Source organism: Muntiacus reevesi, chromosome 13 (genome assembly GCF_963930625.1).
Source record: "Muntiacus reevesi chromosome 13, mMunRee1.1, whole genome shotgun sequence".
Classification (NCBI taxonomy): domain Eukaryota; kingdom Metazoa; phylum Chordata; class Mammalia; order Artiodactyla; family Cervidae; genus Muntiacus; species Muntiacus reevesi.
The window spans coordinates 20,327,990-20,352,550 of NC_089261.1; the positions used below are offsets into that span (position 1 = coordinate 20,327,990).

Genomic DNA, 24,561 nt, shown 5'->3' on the forward strand with positions numbered 1-24,561 from the left:
GGATCGAAGCCAGGTCTCCCGCATTGCAGGCAGATTCTTTACTGTCCGAGCCACCAGGATGCCCCTGAGACTTACCCCAGTTCCCTGCGTGTTGAACTTGGCAGTGCTGGGGCATGAAGCCAAGTCTGCAAAGTGAGGCTCAGCCCGGCTCAGGGCAGGAGGCAGGAGGCGTGCTCACCCGCCCTCATTGCCCTGTCTGCTCATCTCATCCCTCGGTTCCCCTCACCCCTGCCCGTTCCCTCCTGCAGATCTCCTGGCGCCCGAGGCGCAGTTACTGGTGACTGTTGGAAACCTCCGAGGGGTGCTGGACTCCTCGGTCTTGGACCCAGAACCAGGGCCCCAAGGCCCTTTCATCACTTACAACTACTATGTGACGTACGATTTTGTGGAAGATGAAGAAGGTGAAGGAAGTAAATACGGTGGCGTCCTGGCCGAGGTGGGTGCCTGGGGCAGCTCTGCTCTCGGGTTCTCAGTCCCCTGTGCAGACAGGATGGCTGTAGGGGCCCAGGAAGCCCCTTAACATGGATCTTTCCAATTCATACCCTCCTCTGAACAGGAAGGCAGCTTCTGCTCAGCCCGTTTCCTGAAGCTGGTGTTGCTGGTGTGGTCAGTCACTTCAGTCGTGATCCCCTGGACCGTAGCCTCCAGGCTCCTCTGTCCTTGGGCTTGTCCAAGCAAGAATACTGGAGTGGGTTGCCATCACCTCCTCCAGGGGATCTTCCCGACCCAGGGATCAAACCCACATCTCTTACATCTCCTGTATTGGCAAGTGGGTTGTTTACTACTAGCACCACCTGGGAAGCCCCTTGAAGCTGGAGTGATTCTCAGTCATGCTCACCCCTTCCTAATCCCCCTTGAAACGAAAGCAAAGGACCTAACAAGGGAGCAGCCCATATTCTCGGGACTAGGCTGCTAGCCTCCCAACCCTGTTCTCCAACTCCCCTATACCTCCCCTCTCCATTCCCATCACAAGAAAACCCAACAGTGTCATCCGACTAGGAGAAATGTGAGGGTTTCCTAACTTGTGAAGAAATGGTTACTATTTTTACTCTTTACCATTATTATTCATTTATTTATTTGTCTGTGCTGGGTCTTAGTTACAGAATGTTGGATCTTCTGTCTTTGTTCTGGCATGCAGGATCTTTAGTTGTGGCATGTGGGATCTAGTTCCCTGACCAGGGACTGAACCCAGGCCCTCTGCATCGGGAACTCGGAGTCTTAGCCACTGAACGTCCAGGGAAGTCCCTGTCTTTACTCTTAACATAGAACTTTCCAAAGAATCAAGACGAGGTGTTTTGTTTGTTCGGTTGGTTGGTTTTTAACTCCCTGCCCTCTAAGCCCGTGTGTTTCTTTGCTTTACGTCCGTCAAGCACAGGTGCCCGTTCACACGCTGTGCACGTCTTGTCAGGCGTGAGCTCTGAGGCTGGCAGTCTTGAATGTATTTTCACGTCTTTGACAGATCATCAAGCCTCCCAGCATGGAACAGTTGGATGAGGACATTCTGGAAGAAATCATCAAAGATGTAGAAGAGTCCTTGGAATCTGGGCTGGCCTCCCTGTCCGAGTCGGGGGAGCTGGAGGAGTCCATTGTCTCTGGTGCTTCCGAGCCGTTGCCACGGTCCATAGACTCTGCAGAAGAGCTGGCCAAGCTGCGGCCACTCCTGGATCCCCAGCTCTGCCGATCCCCAGGGTAAGGATGCTCACGTGGTTGGGGGCCGGGCCCAGACCACACCGGGTGTTTATTGTTCTCTGTGCCCCCATCCCTCCTGGCCTTCTGTTCCTGGCTGTACCCACGTATTGCTGATCTTCTCAAAGCCCTCCCCGGATGGCACAGCCCCCCACCATATGGCCTCTCTCCTCCCAAGGACAGTGCTCTTCAGCACGGTCCCCAAGCCCTGGTCTGACGTCATCCCCTGCAACTACGAGATGCAGCACACGCTGAGGGACCTGGTACGACTCAAGGCCTTCCTGCTCTCGGGGACCGTGGTCACCGTTGTGGAGGAGAAGGTGGGCGCCCGCGCTCTCCAGGGTGCATACGCTGCCCCTGTCCCTGTGCTCTGCTTCTCTGTCGGGCATCTGTAGCCCTGCTCCTGCCTTGGCAGGAGCCTTGGCACGGTCTCTGTGCTTTTCCAGAAAGATCCTGGCTAGCCCCCTCCCCACCTCCACCCACTAGATTCTCTCCTGGCCTGTGGAGCAGCCGTCTTCCGCAGATAGTCCCTTGGCTGCTAAGAAGGGCAAAGCAGAAAAGGACAAGAAGGAGAAGGAGAAAGACAAGAAGGGCAAAGACAAGTCAGGCAAAGGGGAGGAGCCCCCCAAGGTACCTCCAGGTGGGAGTGGCGGCCTGCGTGGTGGGAGGCTGCTCCTGGCCCCTGCCCTCCCCGTCCACCCACTGGCCTCTCTCCACAGGCGCAAAAAGGGAGCAAGAAGCAGAAGGAGCTTCCCAAGGAGCTGCACCAGGACCCGCCCGTCCTCCGGCTGCTGGGCAGCAGCCCGGTGGTCCTGGAGCCCCTGCTGGCGGGGGAGCCATTCGTGTCGACTGTGTGCCACTTTGGGGTGATCCGGACCTTGGAAGCTGACCAGCTGACACTTAACAGGGTATAACGGCCCCCCCCACAACACACACACCGCTCCCCTGCCCACAAATGCCTGGTCTTGGAGGGGGAGGGGAGGGAGAGGGAGGTGGCATGGGGAAGGGGGAGCAGAACCACAAGAAGGCGGGGTGGGGGCATGCAACAAGGGTCACCTCAGTTCGAGGGGCCAGGCAAACGGGCAGGCCGGGCAGCTCCTCTGGAGGAGACCCCGCCTCACCTCCCTGGTCCAAGAGCCAGGGAGCTCTCACCCACCAGGGTCTGTACCCACCCCTCCTCCGGTACCCCCCCACTCCAGTGAGGAACTTACTCTGTGGTTCTCTCTCTCAGGATGCAAAGAAGAACAAGAAAGGTAAAAAAGGTAGGTGCTGAGGGGCAGAGGGCAGGGAGGGTTTACCAAGGACCAGCCCTGGGCCGTTAGGGTTGCTGTAAGTTGCCTCAGGGCGGGTGGCGAATAAACACCGGATGTTGATTTCCAGCTGCTCTGGAGGTGAAGTCCAAGACCAAGATGCCAGCAGCACCAGGTGACAGTCCTCTTCCTGGTTGGCACCTTCTCCCTGGGTCCTCACCTGGTGGGAGAGGGGCCAGAGTCACCACCGCCTCCCCCCACGCCCACCCCCCACCCTCAAGACATAATCACCTTCCAAAGGCCCCACCTCCCAACAGCATCACCTTGGGGGGCTGGGATTTCCATGCAGGAATTGGGGGAAGGGCACAAATATAGCAGGACTCCCTGAGGGGTCAGTCTGACTGGGGACTGAAGGGAGGGAAAGGTGGAGAATCCTATCTTCCAGCCAACGGGAGGGACATGCCTACGCTGAGGACCAAACCCTGAGTCTTCCCTGTGGCCCTGTGCACAGGGGCCTGCCGCGGTCAGGACCTGGGCAGGACAGGCATCCTGGGGCGGGGCCAGGATGGAGTAGGGAGGGGAGGGGAGGCTTCGGGGTGCCCAGTGTCCTTCCAGCTCAGCGGTAGTCTTGCTCCTGCAGGGCGTGCTCAGTTGCTCAGTCATGTCTGACTCTTTGTGACCCCATGGACTATGGCCCAGGCTCCTCTGTCCATGGGGATTCTCCAGGCAAGAATACTTAACTCTCCTCCAAGGGATCTTCCCCACCCAGGGATCGAACTTGTGTCTTATGTCTCCTGCATTGGCAGGCAGGTTCTTTTACCATGTGAGCCCCACCCGGGAAGCTCCTGCAGGGCATTAGCGCTTCTTTGCTGTATGAGAATCTTGGGCTTGTTGGGTGGGCAGTGGCAGCATTGAAATAGGTAAGTTTTAATTTTTAGAACTGTTTGGCTTATGGAGAGAGATGGAAGACATTGCTCAGTTGGAGACTGCTGCAAAAGTCTAAGGTAAGATCACAGCAGTGCTGTTAGCAGCAGGCAATGTGGAAACAGTCCAGATGACCATCAGTGAATGAACTGGATAAGTAAAATGTAATCTACCCATACAGTGGGATTTTTTAAAGAAAAAAATTATTTGCTGTGCTAGGTCTTAGTTGTAGCAGGCCAGTTCTTCAGTTGCAGCATGCATGATCTTTAGCTGTGGGACTTGAGACCTTTTAGTTGTGGCGTATGGGATCTAGTTCCCTGACCAGGGATCGAACCCAGGCCCCCTGCATTGAGAGCTCAGACTCAGCTTAGCCACTGGACCACCAAGAAGTCCCCATACAATGGGGAATTATTCCATCATGAAAAGGAATGAAGCCCTGACACATTCAACTCCATGGGTAAAGCTTGAAAATTCAGTGCTAAGGGAAAGAAGCCAGACACCAAAGACTGCGTAGTGTATGATTCCACTTTATATGAAATGTTGAGATTAGTCAAATCCATAGAGACAGAGAGTAGATCAGTGGTTGCCTGGAAGTGGGGGAGGGGAAAGGGGTGTGACTGCTTAATGGGTTTCCATTTGGGGTGATGAAAATGTTCTGGAATTAGTGGTGATGGATGCACAATATTGTAAATTTACTAAAAATCACCAAACTGTACGCTTTTAAATGGTTTAAATGTTCTGAATTTTAGGAGAATTTTCTCTCGCTGTAAAAAAAAAAGTCACCTTAAAAAAAAAAGCATTAAGGCAAGAATCAGAGCCTGAGTTTAGGCATGGGTGGTGGGGATGGTGTGGAAAAGACGGAGCAGAGAGCTGTGAGGAAGACGAAACAGGCCGACCTGGTGACTGGGGGCAGGTGCAGGGGGGACTTCTGCCTGGCAGAGATTGGGGCCCCCGGGGGGAAGATGAGCTCAACTTTGGGGACGTGAAGTTGAGAAGTTGCATCCAGAGCTCCCGAGGTTGACAGTGCTGCTGAGTTGCCTCCTCTTCTTTGACTCCATCTCCTCTGCCCTGGTCAGACCACCTGGTGGTCTTCACTCAGAACGACTGCAGTTTCCTTAGCCTGCACAGGGGAGACTACTCAGAGTACTTACTTTACACTTCCCACTCACTCCGCTGCTGCTTCTCGGGTCAGTCAGCTTCAGTGGCCCTTCTTCAGGGAAGCTGATCATCTGGTTGGGGTTAGGCCCTTTATCTTCTTCACAGCATCCTGTGTTTTCCTTTACAGGAAATCACAATGATCACAGGTATCACAATGATACCTACATAGATGTGAATCTGTGTAGATGCTTAATTTTTAAAACTGTATTTATTTATGGCTGCACTGGGTCTTCATTGCTGCACACAGGCTTTCTCTAGCGGCGGTGCATGGGGGCTACTCTCTGGTTGCAGTGTAAGGGCTTCTCACCGCGGTGGCTTCTCTTGTTGCAGAGCATGGGTTCTAGAGTGCGGGCTCAGTAGTTGCAGCACACGGGCTTAGTTTTCCCGCAGCATGTGAGATCTTGGGCTTCCCTGGTGGATCAGATGGTAAAGAATCTGCCTGCAATGTGGGAGACCTGGGTTCGATCCCTAGGTTAGGAAGATTCCCTGGAGGAAGGCATGACAACTCACTCCCATATTCTTGCCTGGAGAACCCATGGATAGAGGAGCCTGGTGGATGCAAAGAGTCCATGGGGTCACAAAGAGTCAGACACGACTGAGCGACTAACACACACACACATACGTATGTACACACGAGTAAGCTCTCATAGGGCAGGAGCTATGGTTGTATTCTCTAAATCCACGCAATCTCCAGCTCCCAGCACATCGACTGAATGAATGAATCAGCTTATAGATGGTGTTTAAAGCCATGAAAATATGAGTTTGTTGATAGAAGAGTAAAGGGTTGAACCCAATACCCTGGGAAACACTACAGATTCTGAGCAGGAAGGGAAAGCAAGACCTGAAAGGGTCAGATTTAACTGTGTCCTAAAACAAAACCCAAGGATATTGATAAGAATACAGAAATAGCCAAGCCAAGGTGAGGTAGCCAGCCACTCAAGGTAAGTTCACAATGTCTGCCACCCAGTGAATAATTACCAGGCATGTAAAAAAGCAAGACAATTCAGTATATAATGAAATTGAATCAATTGTAATTGACTCAGCAATGACATATATTATAGAATTCATAGACAAGGACATTAAAGCTGTTTTTGTCATTATATTCCATATAGACAAGAAGCTAGAGGAAAGATTGACCATGTTACATAGTGACATGGAAGATAAATCAAAATTTTAGAGATGAAAACCACAGTATCACTTGAAAAATGTACTCAGTGGGATTAATGGCAGATTAGACAATGCAGAAGGAAAACTGAGGAAACTAACTTGAAGCAGTAGAAACCATCCAGTGTTAAACTCAGAGAGAAAAATGACTGGAAAAAAAATGAACAGAGCATTAGTGATCAGTGACTTATAAATTCAAAGGAAATCACATCCAGAGAGTTGGAGCCCCCAAAGGAGAGTGGGGAGAAAAGAGAGAAATTTAAGTTGACAGTTTTCAAGTTTGAGTGTTTAAATGTCCGCTGTTCTCCTGCTGTCCTCTGGTTTGCATTTTTTTTTCTGATGATAAATCTAATGTCATCTTTATTCTTTGTTCCTCTGTATATAATGTGTCCTTCTTTTTCTCTCTCTTTAAGCTTTAAAAGTTTTCTCTTTATCACTGATTTTAAGCAATTTTATCATTAAGCCCTGGGATTAAAATGAGCTTAAAGAAAGCTTTTACTTTTTACATTTTTGCTAATTTCTTTAATCTCTGGCTTAACTGAGGAAGCCACATATGCAGAGGCGCTTCTGCAGTCAGTCTTTGTGATGTTTGCTGTAGTTAAAGTGTATAAGAAAATCTATTCTCACATGGACATGCAACTGGAAAAGAGGGAAATACCTTAATACACTTTTAAATAATTGTGGATATTCTTTGACATTACATCAGGCTTGACAACCAGTAGTTTTTAAAAGAAGATTGTTACAACGTGGAAACAATCTATATGGAAGAAGTTTTTCATAATAAGTTATGTTAAATTCATTAGTCTACATTGCCTTTTGTTAAAAAAACAAAAAACACTGCATTTTGAACATCTATCTTATGCATGAACAATTGCTAACATCTGGTCATTGTTTTTTGTAAAATACTGGTTCACTGAGTTACACACATTTTCCAACTGTTCACATGTTTCTTTATCCATTATCTCCAAATCACCTTCTTTATTATCAAACCTATCATTGGACAAGTCTTCCTATATTGGAAAACTGTTAAGTTCATGGTGGCAGATACAATGTTACAAAGTTCTACTTGAAAGTGCAAATGTTATAAATGTATTTATCCAAATGCTTTCAGATGTTTTGCCTGGAGTGCCAGGCTTGCTTCATTCCTTTTTAGAAAATATTTGCCAAATATTCACGTTGAAATAAAAAAAATGTATTTATTTGGCTGCCCCGGGTCATGTGGGATTTAGTTCCCTGACCAGGAATGGACCTGGCCCCTTGCATTGGGAGTGTGGGGTCCTAGCCACTGGGCCCACCAAAGTGCAGAAATAACCATATTTTGTCAGCCTTCTTTCAAGCGAAAAAGATGTCCCAAGAAAAAGCAGTTAGTTCATCTTGTAACTCAAATTGAAGCTTGTTGAATGACTTGATTAGATGTGATTTATGCCTTATTACAGTTAAGACCCTAGGGCGATTCTGAAACGGTGCTGGCCTGGGGACCCAGGTCAGGTTTGTATTTTGGGGACAGAGTCGCCCGGGTCGGCCGTGCACCGCCAACCCGCTCATCGCTCCGGATTCACATTTTCATATTCCCTCAGAAATAAAATCTTTGGTTTCAGTGTACTAAAGTGACTATCAGCCCGAGCCTCTGACGGTGGAGATCCAGATCCAGCTGATCCAGTGGCGCTCGACGGAGGAGGCGCTCCGGGGGCTCATCATGTAGGGCGGGATTAAAGGTGGTTCTGATACCGTTGAAGTCCGGCCGGTCCAGTTCTGACACCGGTCTGTCCGGCCGCTGCCGTGCGTCCGGGGAGCGGGGTGCTGGCCAGGGAGGAACGGTGTTGGGGGCAGGGGTTGGCCTCTGGGAGGGGAGGAGGGGGTTGCTGGCCGGGGTAGCTGGGGTGGGGCTGGCCAGGGAGGAGCCGGGAGCTGGCCGGAGGAAGCAGATGCCTGGCCGGGTACAGCCAGGAGAGCCGGGGAGGACCTCTTGGAGGACCTCTTGGCCCGCAGGTGCGTGGGGTGGGAGGGGCCCCGTCCTCCAGAAGCCCCGCCCCCGAGCCCGACCTCCGGCGCCGCAGAGCCCCGCCCTCCGCCGGAGACCAGAAGAGCGAACGGTGCTCACCTGGCGCCGCTGCGCGAGCTCCTCGCCTGTGCAACGGCGTCACGGCTAAGGTAGGGCGGCGAGGGGCGGGCGGACAGGTGTCGGGTCTGGGGCGCCTGGAGCCCCTCTGCGGGGAGGGGCCTGTCCCAGTGTGAGCAGAGGGGTGCCGGGATTCCCACCTACTATCTAGCATAGAACTCCTCTGTCCATGAAGTGGAGTTTTTAGAAGTAGTCAAGATGCCATCTTTTGGTGACTTCCCTGGGTGGTTCAGTGGTTAGGAATCTGCCTTCCAATGCAGGGATCTTGGGTTTGATCCCTGGTCGGGGAACTGGGATCCCACATGCAACTAACCACGGGGCAACTAACCCCGGGTACTGCAACTACTGAGCCCCTGCACCACAAAAAAGACTCAACACAGCCAAAAAAAAAAAAAAAAAGCCAAAGTTTGGAACAAATAATTTAAAAATAAGACTTTTTACAGCCTTAACATTAAAGACTTTGCTTTGTGGAAACCATTCTTTATGGTTGTGTCTTCATCTACTCCCTTGGCCATCCATCTATCCATCTGTTTATCCATGCATTCTTATGGTAGAATACACCTAATATAAAACTTACCATTTTAACCATTTTACAAAAGCATTTATTATATACACAACTTTCTACAACCACAGCTGCTATCTAGTTCCAGAACTTTTTTTATCCCAAAAGAAAACCCTGGGACTTCCCCGGCAGTCCAATGGTTAAGACTCCATGCTTCCACTTCAGAGAGTGCAGGTTCAATTCCTGCTTCCTGAACTAAGATACCACATACCTTGTGGTGCAACCAAATAAAAAAATTAAAAAACAAAAAACCCAAAGGAAATCCTGTACCCAATAGGAATTGACTCCCCATCCTTGTCCTGAATCCTGGCCACCACCAGCTGGTTTTCTGTCTTCATGCTTTCCTCCAAGGCTATTCCTTGGCTCCCTATGATATAATTCAGGATGCCGATAGAGACTGGGGCTGATGTAAATGAGGGAAGGAGGCCTGGATGAGACAGGAGTGGTAGAGTCTGTGGTAATCTGGAGAGAAGGGCCTGTCTAAAGAAGGGATCTTCACTGGGCACCAGCTGCCACATAGGAATGTGGTCATGGGGCTGCCAGAGCCTCATAGGTTTTCAAAGACATGGAACACATCAAGATCATTAGTAGAGTCTTCTCCAATTTTAAAAAGTGACAGGAACAGACACAAGTCATGCAGTCAAAACCAAATAAAACATACTTGTGACCTCTGACCCCAACTGTCTGTTAAGCCTAACTCTAGCAGGCCTTCAAGTCTATTATCAAGTGTGTCCAACCTCCTGTTATCACCTTTCTCCCAGAATGTACCCTGCTGTGCCCTCTGCCTCACCAAGCCATTTGCCCCACGGTTCCCCACAGGTATTACGCTGCCTGCCCTCACCAGCAATGCCCCGATAAATTCTACCCATCTTTCCAAACCCAGTACAAAAGCCACCTCGTCCACAAGCTTTCCTGAATGATTGCCCAGCTTGGAATCTATTTTCTCCAACTGCAGGGCCGCCTGCATTTAGCCCTGGGCCTCTGCTCACAGGGTCACACATAGTCCTGTGCAGTAAACACTCGCCAGCCTATGTGTGAACAACAAGGACAGTCTGCTCAGGTGTCACTGAATCCTAGTGTCTGTAGGTCTAAAGTCAGCATTTTAATTTTTCCAAATACTCTCTGAGTTATTTAGAAAGGAAGCGTCTTCTGAAAAAAAACATTAATTCTTCTGAATTACTATTTTGGCATATTTTTTCTTCTCTGATCCACTATAATAAATACTGCTTGGAATATGGGTTTTTCTTTGAAAAAAAAATTTAACTGGTCTTTTGGATATTCCTATCAGATTACCTATTGGTAAAAGTCAGGATTACTTTACTCACTGTTCTGAATGCCATAAATTTCATCAATGAGTCCTTCGTACATAAGCTGAGTGGCGAGAGGCGATAACAAATCCACATTCCGATCAAGCAACAAGAGGTTATCAAACACGGGGAATATTGAATTCTGGCTTCCTGTAAACTCTCTCTTCATCCTGATCATCATATTGGCCACTTGCTGGAAACAAAACATGGGATCAGGTGGGACTCTCCCGGGCATAAGCAGATTTAAAAATCTGGCTAGGACTGAAAAAAAAAAAAATTGGCTAGAACTTCCCTAGTGATCCAGTAGTTAAGACTGCGCTTCTACTGCAAGGGGCCCAGGTTTGATCCCTGGTCAGGAAACTAATAACCCATGTGTCACATGGCACAGCCAAAAAAACAAACAAACAAACAAACAAAATCAGCTAAAAATGGAAAGTATCAAAAAAGTAAAAACTGGAGACAAATGGTGGAAGAGTGAGATAGACAAGAAATAAACAGCGACAGAAGAGCACTCCATGTTGGACGCCCATTCCAACACTTACACTTTTACAAACTATTTCTCAACGAGGCATAAAATCACAGAGTGCATTTCTATTAATCACAGAAGTTCTATTCTATAAAGTCACTGTGAATGCTGAATCAGTGAATGCTGAACCACTGCTCTACAGGGCCATTAGGGTGAGGGCTCCTTGAGTCTCTGGTTACAACAGTTTCATTATCTGATCAATATATAACCTTGTTTTATGTGTGTTCTATTTAAAGACATTAAATATATGCTGTTGATTCTCGAACACTATCATTTACCCCTAAATGAAAATCATCTAACATGAGTTTTCTCCCTAAAGGCCCATCATAGCCTTCCTACATTCGGAAAACTGGATAGCACTTCCACACCACCCCTGGGGGTCATTTTAACAGTGAAATCACCAACCAAAAAAAAAAGCACAAAAATGCACACACACACAAAAGTGGCCATGAGTGTATACTGCACGGTACTATAAAGGCAAAGATCACACTTGTTTATGGTATGAGCTGAAGGCACAGAGTTGCTTGCTGTGATCTCAGCTGAGAACATGTACAACTTCAATTACTGGATGATACAAATTACTGCCTCCCTGAGTGTATCTGCAAAACACTGTGCCGATTTGGGAGCTATAAAGAAATTTCAGCAAGTATGCAAATTTTCAAATCAAAACAGATCCCCACTCCTCCCCCTCCCAGGGACCAAGGGGCCCTTGTTCCACCACCAGAAGCATCTCCCGTTTCTCACCCGGGCACACTCTCCTTTCCCAAAGATCTGGGGGATAGTCCCGTACAGAGCTTGCAGGGTCATCAGCCCCTTGGCTGCGTGGTACAGGCTGGTCTGCTCACTTTCCAGATAGCACTCCTGTGGAGAGAAAGGGCCGGTTACTGTCACGGTCACCTGGGTACTCTGCGATGCCTGTCTCTGTCTGGTGTTGGGACTTGGCAGCCACTGGGTAAGATGGTTTCCACTTCCCCACTGTGCCAGGAAGCTGCAGACTGGGGTCCAGTTTACAAAGTTACTGTTTGGCAGCCCAGGCCAGGAGCCCAAGAGCTCTGCCATCAGGAGACACCTATGGAAGCAATTCTCCCAGGGCAGAGCCTTCTGGAAGGAACTCCTCCTAGTCTACCAGTTCTTGAATAAGCTACTGATTAGAAAAGATTTTACGGGCTTCCCATATGGCTCAGCGGTAAAGAATCTGCCTGTCAAGCAGGATCAGTAAGATACCCTGGAGGAGGAAATGGCAATCCACTCCAATATTCTTGCCTGGAGAATCCCACAGACAGAGGAGCCTGGCGGGCTACAGTCCACGGGGTGACAAAGAATCGGACATGACTTACTGACGAGACCACTACTACCAAGAAAGACTTCGGAGGGAGCCAGGCCCTCTCATTCACAGTGGTGAGTGTAGAGGCTAGGAGGACACTGTGGGAGGTCATATGGCGATACCCACAACGGCACATATTCTCTGAACCCCAGAATCCCAGGTGACCTGGCAACAGAATACGTGGCAGTCTTTACAAACATCACACAGATTTTCATACACACTGACAGCAAGGGAAGGCCATAACATCTTGAGAAATGAAAAAGGGGTAGCTGAACAATCTTTAGAGTGATCCCATTTTCAGAAAATATATTTTAACTTATGAAGTATACAAGGTATATTTTGTAAAGTAGGCAAACGTGTACTTTTTTGGCATAGAAAAAGGGACACAAAAATACACACCAAACCAGCTGGGGGGAGGTGGGAGGGAGGTTCAAGAGGGAGGGGACATACATATACTTATGGCTGATTCACGTTGTATGGCAGAAACCAACACAACATGGTAAAGCAATTATTCTCCAATTGAAAATAAAACATAGAAATAAAAAGAAACATAATATACGAAAGTGACAACTCAAGAAAATCTAAAAAGTCAACAAATTATGAAAATTATAATAAAAATGAAAAAACCACATTGTTAATTGGCTATATTCCAATACAAAATAAAAAATTTAAAAAAAAAACAAAAAACCAGCTAGGAAGTGACAGGAGAGATTCCAGCAGTTTTGACACTGGTAGGAGCACAGGTTCCTGACTCTGGCTGTCTTGTTCCTAACCTCAGCTGTGTCACTTCCCAGTTGGTGCTTGGGGCAATTAGATAATCTCTCTATGCGTGATTGTCTGCAGAAGGAGTATATTCAACATAGCATATGGATTAAATGAGGAAGACACATGTAAAACATTTCATCCCAGGACCTGAAACATATGAGTGCTTATGTGAGCTTTTGTCATTATTTATAATATTAATAATATTTAACATTAATATTATTTATATTATTTAACAATAATATTAACATTATTAATATAATATTAAAATATAAATAAATTATTAGTTTTTCTAGTTATATTAATATATAGCTTTTATTATTAACAAATTATTTTATTATTTTATTTTTCTATTATTTTATTATATAACAATTAGAAATCGTTTGGATTTTTCCTTTTCATAATCATCATCATCCACTCATTAGTCACACTGGAACACTGGACCAGACACCCCTCACTGACCCTCCTGACATGTCTGTAGCCTCCAAAGCCAGGAGGAAGGGGACGCTGGAGGGATTCAGGATGAGAGGGTGGAATTCATCTGTTCTGCCCCAGGGAGGAAGGGGGCTGTGCCTGGAAGGAGCCTGTGAGGATGCTCAGTCTTCACTGAAAGTAATGCCTGGTGGCTCTTCCAAGCCTGGCAATGCTAACATTTCACTGCATACAGCACAGCCAAATCAAGAGTATCTACACTGTTCTCCACAGTGGCTGTACTAGCCCATTACAGAGTGAAGTAAGCCAGAAAGATAGACACCAATATAGTATACTAACGCATATATACGGAATTTAGAAAGATGGTAATGATAACCCTATATGCAAGATAGAAAAAGAGACACAGATGTATAGAACAGACTTTTGGACTCTATGGGAGAAGGCGAGGGTGGGATGACCTGAGAGAACAGCATCGAAACATGTATATTATCAAGTGTGAAACAGATCGCCAGTCCAGGCTGGATGCATGAGACAAGTGCTCAGGACTGGCGCACTGGAAAGACCCAGAGGAATGGGGTGGGGAGGGAGGTGGAAGGGGGATCGGGATGGGGAACACATGTAAATTCATGGCTGATTCAGTCATTGTATGGCAAAAACCACTACAATATTGTAAAGTAATTAGCCTCCAACTAATAAAAATAAATGAAAAAAAAAAGAATGTCCAGAGATATACTTTATGGAAAAATTACTTAAAACTCCCTATCGGAGCAGAGCCAAGACAAAAATTAAGAAAAATAAAATTAGAGAACATCTCTCAAAGTAGTATTAATTTTTTAAATTTAGAAAGCTACATTACTATAAAGATATTCCTTTTATAATTCTATCTCTTAAAAGATTTAAAAATTGAGGATAGATATTTATCTTAAATTTTTTGTTGTCATATGACTGGTGGTGGGTGATTATTTGTCCTAATATCCCACTATTCTGTGCTTGTGGAGTTTCACCTGGTATTTCAGCCATGAGGACATTTTTGGAGGGGACAAATGCTAACACCCACTAACATTTAAACATACATGTATTTTTGACCCCAAAGTCCCACATGTCTACACAGTAGAGTATCTTGCAATTTTTGAAAAGGAGGTAGGCAGATTTTCTATGTATTCATTCCTACATGTACAAGTGAAGGCCAAAACAGCTTAAGCCCTGTGACTGAGCATTCAACTGAACTGAACTCTAATTCCCACATTCTGTACAGTATAATGTTCAAGACGACCAAAATCATGTCCCCAAAGCACAAGAAGGTTCATGTGTGTCTCCTGATGTCAAAAAAAAAAAGAAAGAAACCAAAAACCTAATGATGCTCACTGTTTAAAATCCAATAAATAAGTATAATTACCTCACCTCTATTAGAAATTGGACTTGAATTTAACATTAGGAAGAATTCTTAGCTTTATTATTCAGGCAAAATCCTTGATTTCTAAAACAGAATCTTCAGTGAAAATATACAGCCAATGGCTTGAAATTCTTGGCAGAAAAGAATTCTGTCCTTTCTTGCAAACCAGCGGTTAGATAAATAGGAAATCTCTCCTCTGGGCAGGTTTATCATGCCAGGGCAAGTTTCCCTCAGCTGCTACCGAGTCACATTAATTGCACAGATGTGAATTAATTACACCAGGGTACACCATTATAGGTACATGATTTTAAGTTAATACAGAAAAATGTTAATTCTAGAATCTAGGTGATGAGTCTACAGGTGTTCACTGTACCATTCTTTCAACTTTCAACTTTTCTGTATGTTTCATATAAAACATTAGGTTGGCGGTGAGGCAGGGGGTAGGTGGAGAAATCTGTACCACCACTGGAAGAGGTGTGGTGGAAGCAAAACAATGGGGAACATGACTTTAAAAAAAAGAGCCAAGAAACTCTCTTGGTTATAAAATTCATCAGGGGTGCCACTGAGTTTCTTCCTCAGGTTAACTCTTTGAAGACAGTGATCACAGTGACAACATAATACAGAAGAAAAGTTTCAAATAATTTTGGGCACAACACCAGTGCTTCTCACAAGTTCTAGTCTCCAGACTAGCAAGATCACTGTCACATATGCAAAATTCAAAGAAGGAAACACAGATAAGCATGATTACATTAAGAAAACACACATAGGGTGGGGAGTAACTAGAAGTGGAAAAGGAGGCATTCTGGAATCCTGGTAGCATTTTTGTTTTTTTTTCAAGCAGAGTCCCAGGTGTGTTCACTTTGTGAAAATCCATCAAACTTTATACTCCTCATTCGTGCACTCATCTGAGTACAGAATATACTTAAAAAGAAAGAAAGTACACATAGCAAAAACTACCATAAACTAAGTCAAGAGACAACTAGAAAGTAGCCCCTGCTTGCTGCAACTAGCCCCCTAACACAGCAACAAGGACCCACTGCAGCCAAAAGTATAAATCAACCAATAAAAAAATTTTCTTAAGTGCCATGTTTACTTAAATATAACACATGATACCATAAAACTCCTAGAAGAGAATGTAGGCAAAACATTCTAACATAAATCATACCAATGTTTTCTTAGGTCAGTTTCCCAAGGCAAGAGAAATAAAAGCAAAGATAAACAAATTGGACCTAGTCAAATTTATAAGCTTTTGCAAAGCAAGGGAAACTATAAACAAAATGAAGACAACATATGAACTGGGGGAAATTATTTTCAAACAAAGCGATGGACAAGGGCTTAATTTCCAAAATATACACACAGCTCATACAACTTAATAACAAAAAAATAAACAACCCAATAAAAAAATAAGCCTAAGGTATAAATGGACATTTCTACAAAGAAGACATACAGATGGCCACGTAGGTACATGAAAAGATGCTCAATGTCACTAATTACTAGAAAAAACAGTGAGAATGGCCATCATTAAAAAGTCCACAAATAATAAATGCTGGAGGGGGTATGGAGAAAAGGGAAAAGGGAACCCTCCTACGTTCCTGGTGGGAATATAAATTGGTGCAGCCACTATGGAAAACAGTATGAAGGTTCCTTTAAAAACTAAAATTGCCATATGAAATAGCAATCCCACTCCCAGATATATATCTGGAAAAAACAAAAATGCTAATTTGAAAAGATACTGTATGTACCCCAACATTCATAAGAGTACTAATTACAACAGACATGGAAGCGACCCAAGTGCTCATTAACAGATGAATGGATTATGAAGATAGGGGGTGTGTGGAGATATATATATACACACACACATACACAAACACACACACACAATGGAACATTGGGCTTCCCAGGTGGCACTAGTGGTAAAGAACCCGCCTGCCAATGCAGGCGACCTGGGTTCAATCCCTGGGTTGGGAAGATCCCCTGGAGGAGGGCATGGCAACCCACTCCAGTATTCTTGCCTGGAGAATGCCATGGACAGAGGAGCCTGGAGAGCTACAGTCCAAAGGGTCACACAGAGTTGGATATAACTGAAGCAACTTAGCAAGGGTACGATGGAATATTACTCATCCATTAAAAAAGAATGAAATAGTGCCACTTGTAGCAACATGTATGGACCTAGAGAATATTATGCTTAGCGAAATAAGACAGAGAAAGACAAACACTATGTGATGTCTCTCATATGTGGAATCTAAAAAGATAATACCATGAATGTATACAAAAAACAGAAACAGACTTACAGACATAGAAAACCAACTAGTAGTGGCAGAGCTCCCTCGCCTGCCGGCTTGCATCTCTTACAAGTGTCCTTTATTAATAAATCTACTTCTTGCCTATCCCTTTGCCTCTCACTGAATTCCTTCTGTGCTGAGACACAAAGAACCTGAGCCTCAGTAAGTCCAGACACCAGATACTGACACCCCCACCAGGTGGCAGAACTTAACTGTATGCTGCTCATTAAGCATGCAGACTCCAGACCCATTGGAATCAGAAGGCTGATGATACTGACTCCCACTTACCTCACCACTGACCAATCAGAAGAGTGTCCACAAGTTGATCATGCCCTCTTTGGACCATTGCTATAAAACTCCTCACTACTCCCTCCAGGAGGGGATACACAGTTTTGAGGGCAGTAGGCCACTGTGGCCCCCTTTGCCTGGCAAAGCAATAAAGCTATTCTTTCCTACTTCACCGCCCCCCATCCAAAAAAAAAGGCAAGATAAGAAACTAGCAGGGCATGGAAGAGGGGAGGGACAAGTTAGGGGTATGGGACTAACAGATACCAACTAGTTCAAAAAAAAAAAAAATAAGCTACAAGGATATACTGTACAGCACATGAAACTCTACCTAATATAATAACCCATAATAGAATATAATCTGCAAAAATACTGAATCATTCTGCTATACATCTGAGATGAAAATGACCATCAAGCTCATAAATTTGGCAAAAATCACAGCCTGATATTAAAACAGAAAATGCCAAACTTACTTTGAATGCACCCTCCGATTCCATGGATAGGAGATCCCCATCAAAAGGAATGAGATCAAGGCTGTACTCTTCCCTGTGAATAAAGGATCCCAAAACACCCAGATCCTTGAACCGTTGTTCGCACAATAAGCTACGTCGTGGCACGAACAAAATGTGGAAATCTCTTGCTGAGCCACGTCTGTTCACTGCAAAAGAAGGAACATTTGTTAGCTTATGAGCTCCCTAGAGTCTTGGACTATTTCACTTACTCTATCCCCACTGCCGTGCACACAGAAAGCACTAAATAAATGCAGGTGAGATAAACATACGACATTGACTTTCAGACCCAAACAGTTACAGTCACTTTCTTGCTCTTTTTTTTTTTCCCCTGACAGGAAACCAAGCATTGATTCACAGCCAATACGTGTATTTTCTAGCTCTCTCTTTAACTATTTTCAGGGGCATTAAAGCTCTGAGGTTTACTGAAATGGGGTATCTGTGTCTTATTCAAAACAAATGGTTCTTTAACCAAACCAATGCAGCCACAGAGACTCCTTTTAAAATGAAAGCTCACTGTTGACTCTTCTTTCTCCTCTCCTTGACAGTGGACTTCTCAAAATAGCCCATATGGCTTTTAAGATTTTAGGAGCTACATCAATCGATTATATCACAGGGTGCAGATGGAGCTGGGAGAACTTCCTCTCTAGACTGGATGCTATATTAAATTTTTATCAGCTCTTACTTTGCTTATAAAATTCAAGCACCTTGTAATCAGTATAACCATTAGAGGTAGGCTTTTTTGTTGTTGTTGTTCATTTTTAAAACCAGGGTCCTTTCTACTGATACATATCCAAATTGTAGCTGTCCTAAAAGAATGCAGTTTTATGATGACTGCCCTCTCAGACTGTTTGAACAATGTCACAAGTTTCCTATTTCCATTCTTGTATTTTTCCACGTCTGTCCTAGTTTTTCTAAAAGACCACTTTCTGGGACGTCTTTGGTGGTCCAGGGTCTAAGACTCTGCTCTCCCAATGCAGGGGGCTTGGGTTCAATCCCTGATCAGGAATCTAGATCCCAAAGAAGGGTTCGCGTGGGTTTCCCTGATGGGCCAGTGGTTAAGGAACTGCCCGGCAATGCAGGAAACACTGGTTCAATTCCTGGTCTGGGAAGATCCCACGTGCCATGAACGACTAAGGCTGTGTACCACAGCTACAAAGCCTGCACTCTGGAGCCCATGAGTGGCAACACCTGAGGCCCACGTGCCCTTGAGTCCGTGCTCCACTACAAGAGCAGCCACTGCAAAGAGAACCCCGCACATCACAACTAGAGAGTAGAACTCACTCTCTGAAACCAAAAAAGCCCATGTGCAGCAACAAAGACCCAGCACAGCCAATAAATAAATAGTAAAAAAAAAAAAAAAAGAAAAGAAAAGAAAAGAAAAAGAGCTTGCATGCTGCAACTGAAGACCCCACATGCCACAACGAAGATCGAAGGTCCTGAGTGCTGCAACGAAGACACAGCATGACCAGATAAATAAATATTAAAAACAAACAAGAAGCCAAAGACCACCAGCCAAGGCACTGGCAAGAGAAGGGGTTGACAATGAAAAGCTTAGGACATTAAAATCATTAGAAGGATTAATGCCTACTGGCGCAAACATAAGTTCTGAGATACCTGAGCACATTTTCAGCAATGATATCCATCAATTCTAGCCTGGGTCTGACAAAAAATATTATATTCTTGACATCGGCTGCTGGCAAACGACTTCCTTTAAGTGTAAACATTTTTTCCACTTCATGTTCCTAAGAAAACACATACACAAAAGGTTAACAAAATCACTCAACTTTAAGTATCATGGTCACACTCGGACATCAGAAACACTCCCAGTCAATGCACATCAATGCTTTGTTCTCAAAATTTAGATTTCCCAAAGCCAGTTATATTAACAGTAAGGTTTCAGGATGAAGTCACTGTGACAGTCTTTGAGTATAAATGACTCTAATGCGATAAAGTATCAAAGATACCAGGTAACAGTCATATAATATAATGCTAGACTTCTGTGGTGGCTCAGCGGTAAAGAATCCGCCTCCCGATGCAGGAGATGTAGGTTTGATCCCTCGGTCAGGAAGATCCCCTGAAGAAGGAGATGGCAACCCATTCCAATATTCTGGTCAGGGATCCCATGGACAGAGGAGCCTGGTGGGCTACAGTCTAAAGGGTCACAGAAAAGTCAGACATGACTTAGAGACTAAACAACAACAACAAGAGCAATTAGGATCAATACACAATCATTAACCAAAGGATCACTGAATACAAAATGTTAGTCATACATTAGCATCTGTGTTTATAAAGACCAAACAGCCCTGCAAGCTGTTTACTCAGGAGGAAATGCAAAATCTTACTATTATTGCTGAAGTACAGTTATTAATTCCTGAACAAAACCCAAACAGTTCACTTACCTTCAACAGTGAATACTGTGCAATCAGGCCAAAGGGTCCAATGAGATACTCATCCCAAACTATTGCCTACAAGAGGAAAGAAATGAACATTACAGTTAATATCAAGAATTTCAACAATATCAACAGAAAATGGCAGTCATACATAGTAGAACTACTGCCCTCAAAGTCTGAATAAACAAAGACTGTAACTAGCTCTGGTCACATTTATATTGTGTGGATCTTAAGACAAAACAAACAACCAAACAAAAAACAGCATCAGGGCAAGTAATGTCACTGGCGGTCAAAGGAAAATTAAGATTTAATCACTGTCCTTTGAAGCCAAGTGGGCCTTAGGAAGCATCACTAGGAACAAAGCTAGTGGAGGTGATGGAATCCCAGGTGAGCTATTTCAAATCCTAAAAGAGGATGCTGTTAAAGTGCTGCACTCAATATGCCAGCAAATACGGAAAACTCAGGAGTGGCCACAGGACTGGGAAAGGTCAGTTTTCATTCTAATCCCAAAGAAAGGCAATGCAAAGAATGTTAAAACTACTGCACAGTTGCACTCATTTGACATGCTAGCAAAGTGATGCTCAAAATTCTCCAAGAGAGGCTTCAACAATACATGAACCAAGAACTTCCAGACGTTCAAGCTGGATTTAGAAAAGGCAGAGGAACCAGAGATCAAATTGTCAACTTCCACTGGATCATTAAAAAAGCAAGAGAATTCCAGAAAAACGTCTACTTCTGCTTTACTGGCTATGCTAAAGCCTTTGTGTGGATCATAACAAACTGGCAAATTCTTCAAGAGATGGGAATACCAAACCACCTGACCTGCGTCCAGAGAAAGCTGTGTGCAGGTCAAGAAGCAACAGTTAGAACCAGACATGGAACAACAGACTCGTTCAAAATTGGGAAAGGAGTACATCAAGGTTGTATATTGTCACCCTGCTTATTTAACTTATATGCATAGTACACCATGTGAAACACTGGGCTGGATGAAGGACAAAGTGGAATCAAGATTGCCGGGAGAAATATCAATAACCTCAAATATGCAGATGACACCACCCTTATGGCAGAAAGTAAAGAGAAGCTAAAGAGCCTCTTGATGAAGGTGAAAGAGAGTGAAAAAGCCGGCTTAAAACTCAACATTCAAAAGACAAAGATCATGGCATCTAGTTCCACCACTTCATGGTTGATACATGGGGAAACAGTGAACACAGTGACAGATTTTATTTTCTTTGGCTAATAAATCACTGCAGTCAAGAAATTAAAAGATGCTTCCTCCTTGGAAGAAAAGCTATGACCAACCTAGAGAGCATATTAAAAAGCAGAGACACTACTTTGTCAACAAAGCTCAGTCTAGTCAAAGCTATGGTTTTTCCAGTAGTCATGTATAGATGCAAGAGTTGGACTATAAAGAAGGCTGAACACTGAAGAACTGAGGCTTTTGAACTGTGGTGCTGAAGAAGACTCTTGAGAGTCCCTTGGATTGCAAGGAGATCAAACCAGTCAGTCCTAAAGGAAATAAACCCTGAAAATTCATTGGAAGGACTGATGCTGAAGCTGAAGCTCCAAGACTTTGGCCATCTGATGTGAATAGCTGAAAAGACCCTGATACTGGGAAAGATTGAAGGCAGGAGGAAAAGGCAACGACAGAGGATGAGATAGTTGAATGGTAACACTGACTCAATGGACATGAGTTTGAGCAAGCTCCAGGAGATGGTGAAGGACAGGGAACCCTGGAGTGCTAAAGTCCATGGGGTTGCAAAGAGTCGGACATGACTGAGCGACTGAACAATTAAAGGAAACAAGGAACTGTAGTTTGCTGTGTATCTGTGTCACGGTATTATTATTAGACTGAACCATATGGAAACCACCAAATGCAACAGTTCAACCTACTATTTTATAAGTGGCATACAATTCAATTATAAAAACTAAAACCTCTCATATAGGTATTACAAAGTTTATTTTGACAAGAGAAAAATTTTAAAGGCTCAGAAAGCTTAAGTAACATGCCCAGGACTCCCTGGAGGCACAGCGGATGGAAGTCCACCTGCCATGCACAGGACATGGGTTTGATCTCTGGTCTGGGAAGATTCTATATGCCTCAGAACAGCTAAGCCCATGCGCCACAACCACTGAGCTCAAGTACTGCAACTACTGAAGTCTGCACGCTCAAGGGCCCTTGAACCACAACTAATGAGCCCCCATGCTGAAAACTACTGAAGCTCACATGCCTTAGAGCCAGCAAGCCACAACTACTGAGCCTGCATGCTGCGACTAATGAAGCCTGTGCACCGAGAGCCCGTGCTCCACAAGACAAGCCACAGCAGGAAGAAGCCCGCACGCCGAAACTAGAGAGTAGCCCCAAACTCTGCAACTAGAGAAAGCTCACAGGCAACAACGAAGACCCAACGCAAACAAAAATAAAAATAGATTAATTAATTTTTTAAAAAGGTCCAAGGCCATATTAGGATCTTGAATATAAACAGCATGAAGAAGTCAGGTCTCCAGCCTGGGACAGAACGACCTCACGGAGCATTGCTCCGGGACCCTCTGAGCATTTCTACTACTCAAGTCCAGTGTCAGTTCTTTTTCTTTCTTTTTTAAATTGAAAGTTATATTGAGACATCTGTAGAATTACAAATACTCAGTTGAAAGAAACAATACAGGGAGACCCAATATGCTTTGTCCAGTTTCCCCCAATGAAAACATTTCGCAAAACATAGTACAATAGATATTACAACCAGGGTATGGACACTGATACAATCCATGATCTCATTCAGATTTCAGAGTTATTTAATGAGCTGGAATTGGGCGCCTAGGACTTAGCCTGCCTTTGTTTTCTCTCCATAGCTGCTAGCACTCACTCCATTTCTTGGGGTCCTATTTTTTCTAATACTGACTGCTGAATTTCCCCAATTTTCCTCTTCTCTTCAGAGTTATATTGCCAGTTACTTAGGAAGACTGATAAATCCTAAGGGGAGAGGAGGGAGGTAATACCACTTAAAAGAAGTCCTGTGAAGTTCCTGATCTACGGTTTCTGATTCCACTGTGAGTTGGGTGCTAATACACATCTAACAAGCAAAAAAAAACCAAACAAACCCTAAGTAAGCTGACGTTAAAAATCTCAGATAGTTACAACTTCTCACAATTCAAGTGAGCAGCAGATTGCAAGGTGTTGGTAGTTTATGTTCATTCTTTAGAGGATATGATCTATAACGACACTGTATGATCTTTGTAATGAATGGACAGCGGTGCAGCTACGTTCCTGGGCGGGGCCGCCTCCCCAGTTCCAATATCTCGGGTGGGAACTGGGCAGGGGTGCACCGGATCCGCCTCTCTGGACCTGAGGGGCACCTGTCACAAGCTGGTTCACGAAGGGCTGCGACAACACGGTGGCTTATTCTGCAGCCACGAAACAACAGCGATGCCACGCGTACTTAGCGATGGAAGCCCCACCAATGGGCCCCTCTCCCCGACTTATCGTTTCCGCCAGGTCTCCTCCCTGGAAGCCCTAGGGGACCTAGTACACTTGGAGCCCAGGCAGTTAGGGACCGGATGAGGCCAGGCCGGACGGCGGTGTCGCCGCGCACTGTCGCTCACCTTGCTTCCCGCGCACTTGTCCAGGAACTCGCGCAGCTCGCGACGCCCAGCCTCGCGCAGCACATTGAGGTTCACTCGCCCGTAGGACAGGTGTGCCGCCATCTTGCCGCACCGCCCCCTTTACCCCCTACGCCAACCAGATCTGCATTCCCCTACGTGTGGGCCACCGACGCTGTCACGTGACCGTTCACGTGACCAGAGTCGCTGCCAGCACGCCAAACCCGGAAAAGCAGAATGGGCGAGCACCTGCCATTCTCCCTCCGGGTCCTAGTGCCCGCCTCTTTGTTCGACCGCGTGGGTTCCGAGGCCTCCTAAGACCCGATTCAGACTTCTCCACAGTCCGGAGCACCGGAGCTGGGTGCTGGTTGAGTTTAAGGACAGAGACTAGATTCTGCACGTCCGGTTTAAAAGTCGAGGCTTTCTTCTTAGCAGCAAGTATACTCTCTGTAAAATGATAACGAAGCTATATTTGAATGGAAATCTTTTTAGTCATTCAGTTCAGTCGCTCAGTCATATCCAGCTCTGAGACCCCATGGACTGCAGCACGCCAGGCCTCCCTGTCCATCACCACCTCCTAGAGTTTACTCAAACTCATGTCCACTGAGTCGCTAAAGACATCCAACCATCTCATCCTCTGTAGTCCCCTTCTCCTCCTGCCTTCAATCTTTCCCAGCATCAGGGTCTTTTCAAATGAGTCAGTTCCTCGCATCAGGTGGTCAAAGTACCGGAGTTTCAGCTTCAGTATCAGTCCTTCCAGTGAATATTCAGGATTGATATCTTTTAGCATGGACTGGTTGGATCTCCTTGCATTCCAAGGGACTCTCAAGAGTCTTCTCCAACACCACAGTTCAAAAGTATCAATTCTTAGGCGCTCAGTTTTCTTTATAG

General features: G+C 45.2%; 1 protein-coding gene across 4 annotated transcripts; it reads right to left on the reverse strand.

Annotated features, from left to right (window-relative positions):
- Positions 1-1,029: 1,029 nt before the first annotated feature.
- Positions 1,030-23,830, reverse strand: LOC136145687 (vacuolar protein sorting-associated protein 33A-like). Of its 4 annotated transcripts, XM_065904237.1 has the most exons (6): positions 19,301-19,430; positions 17,648-17,832; positions 11,441-11,557; positions 10,189-10,363; positions 6,285-6,331; positions 1,030-3,156 (listed from the first exon to the last, which is right to left on the reverse strand). In XM_065904237.1, the coding sequence occupies exons 1-6, from the start codon at positions 19,308-19,310 to the stop codon at positions 2,914-2,916; spliced, it is 777 nt and encodes a 258-aa protein (XP_065760309.1). In that variant the 5' UTR covers positions 19,311-19,430; the 3' UTR covers positions 1,030-2,913. The 4 variants fall into 4 exon arrangements, with proteins under 4 accessions (XP_065760309.1, XP_065760311.1, XP_065760310.1 ...); XM_065904239.1 differs by lacking the exon at positions 6,285-6,331; XM_065904238.1 differs by lacking the exons at positions 1,030-3,156; positions 6,285-6,331 and adding an exon at positions 6,340-7,982.
- Between the last annotated feature and the right edge of the window lie 731 nt (positions 23,831-24,561).